Consider the following 9,603-nt stretch of genomic DNA (forward strand, 5'->3'; position numbering starts at 1 on the left):
AACCAGAGCCAGCCGGCAGTGATGATGTGGTACCTTGTGAAGTAAAACGGGGAGCCATAGCTCAGTGGCTATGCATGATATAGATCCCAGATTTAGTCAGTGGTAGCGTCAGGGCAAGATGTTGGGGCAAAAAGCCAGGGTGTCTCTCAGCAGAATGAGCATGAGGACTCCTAAGCACATTAGGAACTGGATTATCATATTTTGAAATAGATAGGCCTAAAGTAATGCAGATTACTTTCTAAAGGGTCTTCTCCCTGTAAGACCATCACTCAAAGTTTAAAGCAGCGTCTCTCAGCCTGGTGTCCATCAGAGGTTTTGGAATGCAACTCCTATCCACCATGCAAAAGGCTTGAAGGACACCAAGCTGGGGAAGTCTGGTCTGAAATCACCTAATGGCATGGCTGAGTTAATTTACCAGGATATCAGCTACAAGGCCTGAGGCGGCAGAGATGGAAAGGAGCTCCATCTGAGACCTTAGAGAGGCTTCCAGGGCTAGACTAGATGGATCAAGGATCTGACTCAGTATTCAACACCTTCATAGGTCTGAGAGGCTTCTGCTATGGCAAGCACAAAGGGCAGAAGGACTTGGTGCCACAAGGCAGCAATGGATGCTTGGGGACTGATACGTCCTCACTGTGCAAGTTCCTCTGATATCCATGGTCCACATTGATAGCAAGTTAGCCAGCAGGTGCACACCTATAGTACACCAACCTAGCAGGCCCCATCCCTCTGCTTCTGCCTTTGTGATGCCCACAAACAAGGTTCTGGGCCTGTCCACCATCTTAGCAGTGGCAGCCTCTTTCTTCCAAGGGCACCATCTCACTGACCCCACCACCATGTGAAGCCAACAATGGCCTCTTAGTTCACATTAAGGCATGCTGCAACACACCCAGGATAATGCCAAGAGTGGGTGGGGAGAGAATGGGGTGCTACCAGCAGTTCCAATTTATCTGAAGTGTTGATGTCTAGGTTACTCCGACTGAAAAGCAGCCCCATGAATGAGGCACAGGTGGACTCCTTTGTTTGCAATTTCACCACAGACTCATCCTGTTTCACACTACGGTTGTTGTTGTTGTTGTTGTTGTTGTTTTGTCCCAGACCTCTAGTTTGGTAATCCAATGTTGAGTTTAAAGCAGAAGAATTGTGCATATATACTTTTTTTTGGAGAGTTTTATTTTCCTATAAACTTTGCTATAAAGTGAGCATCTGTTAAAATTACAAAATGAGGTTGTTCAAAGGAAGGAAAGAAAAACACACACCATTGCTTTTAAATGCAAGCATTATGCCTTATATTTGCATTTATGAAACACATTGTCTCATAAAAATACTGTAAAAATGCAGGGATGGACAAGTCTAGCAGTTGGGTTGCTTTCCCTAAAAAAAAGAAGCAAACAACAACAACCCTGGGCCTGATTTGTTTAATATTTAGATGGAAGATGATTTAAGTGTTGTTGCGTGATTTCTTTGTGGTTCCAAACAAGCACATTTGAAACAAAAAACCCTTCTTTTTACCTACAGCATGATGGATGTTTAGAGTTTTTCTTACATGAGGCAGACTAATATTAAAATTGTTTGTTCTTAGTTTTTGATTGTTATCGGAACATTTTGTAGTGATATATTAATTATCTTGTACTGTTCCAAGCTCTCGTTTGGGAGGAAGGAAGGATAGTATAGAAACTGAAGGAATGAATGAATATTGGAGCTGAATTCGCATGGCTAGAATAACTTCTTCTCTTGTAAACACTGGAACAATTAAAAAACGTCTTCAGTCAAGGATGACTGTTCAGTTCACTTCTCTAGTGAAATCTTCACTGTGCTGTGGTCCATTATGGTAGATAAATAGATGCATTATGGTTAGTATTGGCCTCAAAGCTGCCCAAAATAATACCTCTGTGGCTATAATCCTAAATAAAGTAGGAAGTAAGTTCCATTGATCACAATGGGACCAATTTCCGAGTAAAACTGCATATTGGAAGCAAACATTGCATAACCAGTAAACTTGATTTAAATTCCCAAAGAGGAAAAGCAACAGAATTTTAGCCATCTTCAGCTAAAAACTCACAACTCAAACATTCTCTAGCTGTCTCCTGAGCCTCTGGCAACCACATACAAAATACAGTACTAGACCACATTCTTGTCCTTTAGCTAAGACCAGGCATCCCCAAACTCGGCCCTCCAGATGTTTTGGGACTACAACTCCCATCATCCCTAGCTAACAGGACCAGTGGTCAGGGATGATGGGAATTGTAATCCCAAAACATCTGGAGGGCCGAGTTTGGGGATGTCTGGCTAAGACCATGAACACCTGATAGCCATATCAATAAGCCCTTTCATGCTCATAACCGTACAATATGGACTGAGAAATTAAAGGCCCTTTAGGTCAAGATCAGCCCTTTGAGCTGAGTCTGGAAAATAGGACGAAATCAGCATATATATTTTATTTATTTAAAAATATATACAGCACTTGAATATATATATGGTTGCCTTTTGACTTTTGTACATGGTTGTGGATTTTCTCATATAGAGGAAGGGAGAAAGGTTGTTTTCTGCTGCTCCAGAGAATGGCAGGGGGTTGGACTGGATGGCCCTTGTGGTCTCTTCCAACTCTATGATTCACAACCATGGACAAAAGTCAAAATACTAAAACAGATTAACATTACCTCAACTTTCTAAACATCTCGGGGGGCTTGTCTAAGCAAGGATGTTTTAGTAGGCACCGAAAAGAACTCTATGAAGGTGCTGCTTGAACTCAATAGGCAGGGAGTTCCAAAGTGCGGATGCTGCCACCCGAAACACATGTGGAATGGGCATTATGTGGCACCTATAGTAGTGCCAATTCTGCTGATAAAGGGAAGATACTTCTTTTCACTGACCGAAACAATGACAGGTACCAAGTCTCCAGAAGTGAATTTCTCCACTGAAATTAAGCATGTGTATTATGCACACCTTGCATTTTTAATTTTTTTGGGGGGGAATGCATGCATTGTATTATAATCACAGTGTTTGTGTGTTGTGCTTACAGAGTTTAAGACATCTTAAGTATTATGGCCATAAGGGATACCTATGGCCTTTGGACAAAACATCAGCATCCTCTGTGGGGAGCAGTTATTAACTGCACTTTGCTTGGTTTTTTAACCAAAATTTTGAGCATTGGTAGGTTGCTGTGGGTAGAGGCAATCTGTGGCAAGTGCCACAGTCATTAATCAGTCTGTTCAATGTTGTTGTTGTTGTTGTTGTTGTTGTTGTTGTTGTTGTTGTTGTTGTTAGGTTGCTGTGGGTAGAGGCAATCTGTGGCAAGTGCCACAGTCATTAATCAGTCTGTTCAATGTTCTTCTTCTTCTTCTTCTTCTTCTTCTTCTTCTTCTTCTTCTTCTTCTTCTTCTTCTTCTTCTTCTTCTTCTTCTTCTTCTTCTTCTTCTTCTTCTTCTTCTTCTTCTTCTTCTTCTTCTTCTTCTTCTCTCTTATACCAAATAGTTCATGTTCTCCTATCTAATATATACAGGCACCAGAAAAGAAAATTTCAAAACCACCCTTCCAATTGTGAGTATCTCTTAAATAGAAATAAAGGATGTCATAACACTTTAGATAAGATTGCTTCCTGGAATCTGAGCAAGATGCATAGTCATTGTTTATAAAAGCACTGGAATTCACAGACTTCTGTTTGTAGCTCTGGAGGAGATGGCTCCAAGCTTTTAAGCAAGTATGGCTTGTGGGTCTAAGGACAAGATTCTTGCATTCAAAGGTCAGGGTTCAGTTTTTAGAACTGCCCATATGAAGGCAGAATTGGTGACTAATTTTCCTACGCTACTTGGCAACTGTGGTTGGTTTTTTTTTTAACTGCAAGAAAGTTCATCCTAGAAGTTCATCAAAAATGGTATAGTGCATCTTGTCATAAAGCCAGCATTATTGGGTTATAGAGGGAAGCATAAAAGAATCTTTTCAGGCCAAATCTTTATCAAAAACCGTGAACATTACATTTGTCAAAATCATCACAGTGTGTGACCTTTTGGAACAGCTCATATTTTATTTTATTTTTTATTTCTGCCAGCTGTAGAGTCTTTTTTAACGGAACACCAAGCAATGCTGAATATACCTTTGTATCTTAGAAAAAGACCATGTTCAAAGATAACTAGACAATACACATTCCAATACAAGACAAGGAATCCTCTCTGGATTCTTCACTTACTTGCTTATGATCCCACAAGATGTGATGAATTAAGAATTGTCAGATATTATATTAATCACAAACTCCATTAGGATCCCCTGTGCAGTGCATATTGGCTCTATATACTAAAACAATACAAATGATAGTACTGTACTGGTAGGTGATCATCTCATAGATCTAAAAGCCATGTTCACATCTGTGACCTGGAGAAAGTTCCTGTGGGATAGGTTGTCATAGGCTGAGTTGAATTTCACTATATGCTACCTTTACTGGTTTTTTTAAATAAATAAAACCAAGGATTATGAGGAACAGTTAAAGGTGCTGGGTATGTTTAGCCATCTTTGATAGCCATCTTCAAATATCTCAAGATGAGCTAGCTTGTTTTCTCCTGCTCTGGAAGGTAGGACTCGAACAAATAGATTCATGTTACAAGAAAGGAGATTCCAACTAAACATCGGGGGGGGGGGATTTCTGAGAGTAAGAGCTGTTTGACAGTGGAATGGTCTCCCTTGGACCATGGTGGACTCTCCTTCCTTGAAGGTTTTTAAGCAGAGGTTGGATCATAGCTGTCAAGTTTTCCCTTTTCTCGTGCGGAAGCCTATTCAGCATAAGGGAATTTCCCTTAAAAATAGGGGAGAACGTGACAGCTATGGGTTGGATGGCCATCTGTCATTGATGCTTTAGCTGAGATACCTGCATTGCAGGGGGTTGGAGTAAGTAAGTAAGTAAAACTTTAATACGGTCAAAGACCAGCAAAAGGTTGGAGTAGATGACTTTTGGGGTCCCTTCCAACTGCAATTCTACGATACGATTTAAGCCATCTAAGTGATTTGCCTATCACCTTCTTGTTTTTGTGAGAACAAACAATCCTATTCATTTATTTCTGAATATTTCTACTCAAATTGTCAACTGAAGGCATTCAGAGCAGCGCTGCAGTGGGTCATTTAGTGAAGCACGTACTACAACCATCATGGTAACAGGCTAATGCCACAAGCCAGATGCTTCTCTTAGTTACAAATGTATAGCTAAAAGCAGAATATGACCCTGCGTGTCAGCTGAAAGCTGCTGTGAAAGCAATTTTTTGCTATTCCTGTTAATAATTTGGTTACTCGTAGCAGTTGAAACTGCACCATGTAGACTGACAGCCAAAGCAATAGTCTGGTCATCTTCCAGGTATGCTATAAAGCCTATTTCATTTTCTACTAGAGCATATTCACATGCATCTACGCTCTCGGAATATGTTAGATCCAATATGATTCCAAGGGGATTAAGGGTTCTTAAACAACCCAGTCTTTACAAAGGAGATGAAGAATTTGTCATGAAATGGACTGGTATACTCAATAGATGCGCCATTGATTTAATGTTACTAATCATCGAAAAATCTAAGTCCGAAATGAACAAATTTGACCATGAAATAGAGAGGATTAAAAAAGATTTCAAGAAGGAAAGTGACAAAACCACATTTGATAGAGAAATAAAAAATTTTGAAGATTCTATTAATGAATTTAGTAAAGAGTTAAAATTATACAAAAGGAAAAAATTCAATAGAGATAAAGATGATTATGCAAACAATAGAGTGTACAATTGGTCTAAATATGAAAATAGAAACAATAGGTTTTTTGACAGAAAAACCAAATATCCACAAACAAAAAACGACACTACTATTCCAGATGAGAACAGTAGCATTTCTAGCAGAGGATCATCAGAATCAACATCTGAGTTTAGACAATTAAGACCCAGACAACATACACAGTATGACCCTCACAGGCGCAGGGGCAGAGGGAAGAACAGATAACTGTCGTTAATCTGTCAAGCCGGATACTCTCCTCGGATGAGTTGAGAGTACTCAGTTTAGGCTTAAATTTTGCTCCCACCCAAAAATATTCAGCCCTAAGCACTCGCATTGATGTGTATAAAATGATTCGTCAACTGAAACTAAAATTATTATTTCAGTCCAACACTGATACCTTGGACACTAGTACTCCTTTTAAAACCAAATCAACCTTCATCCCCCATAACCAGGATTTTAGGATAGAAGCTTTTCATCATGAAATTATAAAAGACTTAGACAGATTGGAAAAACGTCATATCCCTACTAGACATAATATAACTAGAGAACAACAAGAGCTAATTCATAACTTGGCGAATGACCGCTCCATCACAATTAAACCTGCGGACAAAGGAGGGGCTATTGTCTTAATGGACACAGTCACTTATGAACGGGAAATAAACAGGCAATTGGCCGACAGAAGATATTATTTACCTCTTAGTTATGATCCCACTCAGAAAGTTTCTAACCTTATTCGTATCACGGTCAATGAGGCTCTAGCGCTAGATTATATTTCTATACAAACCGCCGAGTTCCTACTTTGTAAAAATCCACGGGTCCCTATCTTTTACACTCTCCCCAAGATCCATAAAAATATCACACCACCCCCGGGCCGTCCTATTGTCTCAGCTGTTGGTTCACTCACTGAACCCTTATCCAAGTACCTAGACTCATTTATATTTGAATACTCCACTGCCACCACCACATATATCCGAGACACTAAAGATCTTATTGCTAAACTGGAAGACCTTCCCGTGCCTAGAGGAGCGATCCTGGCAACACTCGATGTAGGTTCTCTCTACACTAATATCCCACTAGAGACCATAAGAGGGACCATTGAAAATTTACTACGTTCCAGACAAGAACAAACCCCTCCTTATTATTTTTTAATCCAATTACTGGATATTGTTTTTGAAAATAATTTCTTCAGGTATAAAAATGACTTCTACATCCAAACCAAGGGGGTTGCTATGGGCGCGGCATTGGCCCCATCGGTAGCAAACATTCACATGATTGACTTTGAAAACAAACATTTTTTTTCTGAATCTAACCCCTTTACAAATGACATCATTCTGATTAAAAGATACATTGATGATTTGCTCATAATTTTTAAATCTGAAGCAACATGTATTGCATTCCAAGAATGGGTGAACACATTGGATTCCCATCTAAAATTTACTTGTCAGTATCACAAAAAAGAAATTCCATTTTTGGATGTAGTGGTCTACATTTCAAATAGAAACACCTTGGCATTCAAACCATATAAGAAATTAACGGATTGTTACTCCCTACTCCATTACTCTTCAAGTCACCCTTCTCATTTAAAAAGAAATTTACCATACGGACAGTTAATCAGACTGAAAAGGAATGCTACAGACAAGAGAGACTATAGAAATGCGGCTCATCAGCTAGAAAAAGCTCTCGTTAACCGGGGCTACCCTAATTGTATCATACAGGACGCATACAGACGTGTAGACGGTCGCAATCGAAAAAATTTGCTTGAAACACGGTCTGATAGCATTAAAAACAGAAAACCCAGCCGCCTGGTCATGGGGATGGATTTCACACCCCTGGCCAGCCACATTAGAAATATTATATATAAACATTGGCATATTGTGGAAGACATACCTGGCTGTAAAGATCCCCCCCTTTTAGGGTTGAGGAAGAAAGGAACTTTGCGCAATCAATTGGTCAAAGCTGATTGTTTGGAATCACCATCCATTGTCACTAAAGGCCACTATAGATGCGGCTCATGCAATATGTGCCCCTACAGTTTACAAGTAAAAGAAATAAAAAGTGAACATATGCAGTTCACTTTTAAAATCAACTCCATGACCACATGCAACTCCAAGAACGTAGTTTATTGCATACGGTGCCCTTGCAACAAACTGTATATAGGCAGCACCACGCGGGCACTAAAGGTACGTATAGGAGAACACAGATCACGCATCCGCAATAAAGTGATGGAAGCCCCTCTTACACCTCATTTTTTACAAATGAAACACAGTGACTCCGATTTAATGTTTTTTGGCTTATGGCAGTACACACCCAAGAAATACCACAAGCAGGATATCCTAAAAATATTGAGACAACAAGAAACTAAATTGATTTTTATGTTTAAGACATTACAACCGGACGGTTTAAACTCAGATCTTGACCTTTCTGTATTCATTTAAACGAACACACTAGCAGTATAACATACAGTAATCATAGAGATACTGTAAGTGTTATCAGTACTCACATTCTTCTGCCCCCTCCTAATTGTCATCTTTAATTATTATCACCTGTGAACCAACTTTTTGTATATAAGTGTGCTCCAAACACAGGATATTTGCTTAGTCAATACATGCTCAAACCAAAAATACTCTGAATACAAGAAATGTAAGTATCTCTTTTTGTGTACATGTATTTTAGAAATTGTATTACTGTATTATTTCAAACAATAATTAGAATTTGATTTGTATTACCAGTGAATATGTAAATGAGAGAACCTTTTGAAAAAACACCTGAGCATTGTGGCCTAAGCCAAGATAAGTGGTTTCATACAAATTGTAAGTACTGTTTTTGATATTTGTTCTGTTTATATGTATATTAGTGTCTTAATTCGAATACTAATAAGACCTGGTTTATACCACCAGTGAATGCACTAAACATAAAAGTACAAGGAGAACTACTGAAGAAGCCCGTCATATGGGCGAAACAGGCAAAAAAACGCCGGCAGCCTGTCTACTACCATTGACACCTCGTTCGACCTGCTGCCACTTGCTGACCGCTAGATAGCCTCAAAGACTATAAAGACTGGTTTGCCTTTAATTTGTACATGCTATCTGTTTAACGTTTGATTTTGGCTCTTGTGTCAGCACTTGTATATGGTTCTCTTATTGTTTTCTCTTTGGATTAATAATACTTGATTGAAACTGGATTGAATTTGGTGCCTTTGCGTGCTGCTTGTTTTATTTTGGACTATTTCATTTTCTGGCTTTTAATGATAGATTGGATCCAGGAATATGAGAGTCCAGGACTTGCTCTGTGAAAAATAACTGTGGTATAAATTATTTAATATCCAAATGGACTCCCCTATATTTTTGAGCTTTATATTCTGAAAAATGCTTGCAGATTTTAAAAATGAAGAACAGAACAGGCTTATTACAGAACAACTATTGACTGATTTTCCTTGGAATGGGTAGCAAACACCGTACCAGTTGCACACCTTTTATAAGTGTTTTCAAATTATTGTTTCAAATTATTTAGAAACAATAAAAATATTGGTCAAAAAATATTCCTGATCCATATAAATATGCTTTTAAAAAAAACCCAAATCAGAAGAGCTCTGAAAATATTTTATTTATTAACCACATTTCATGAAATTATTATGAAATGTGGAAAATTATTAACCACATTTCATAAAAACAGAAAATCTTAAAGCAGTTTACCAAATATAAAAACATAAATATGTTGAATCAGTTTGGGAGCAGAAAGTGTTTTTTAATTTGAAAATTAGTTGATTTTTTTTAATACACTTCACCACATTTTGTTACAGGGAAAACACTAGAAAATATTTTGCTTTTGCAAATGTCAAGACCAAAAGAAATGTTTCCGAAAATGTTAA

At 38.4% G+C, this 9,603-nt stretch overlaps 1 protein-coding gene across 1 annotated transcript; it reads left to right on the top strand.

Moving 5' to 3' along the window:
* The first annotated feature begins 6,082 nt into the window (after window positions 1–6,082).
* LOC132592547 (uncharacterized) lies at window positions 6,083–8,952 on the top strand. The gene is made up of 2 exons (XM_060277864.1): window positions 6,083–8,545; window positions 8,633–8,952. Exon 1 carries the CDS (start codon window positions 6,083–6,085, stop codon window positions 8,168–8,170), a length of 2,088 nt encoding a protein of 695 aa, XP_060133847.1. The 3' UTR covers window positions 8,171–8,545; window positions 8,633–8,952.
* The last annotated feature ends 651 nt before the right edge of the window (window positions 8,953–9,603 follow it).

Source organism: Zootoca vivipara, chromosome 8 (assembly GCF_963506605.1).
Source record: "Zootoca vivipara chromosome 8, rZooViv1.1, whole genome shotgun sequence".
Classification (NCBI taxonomy): domain Eukaryota; kingdom Metazoa; phylum Chordata; class Lepidosauria; order Squamata; family Lacertidae; genus Zootoca; species Zootoca vivipara.

Excerpts from the sequence above, each read along its gene's own strand:
- LOC132592547 (XM_060277864.1), top strand. The coding sequence starts at position 6,083 with ATGATTCGTCAACTGAAACTAAAATTATTATTTCAGTCCAACACTGAT.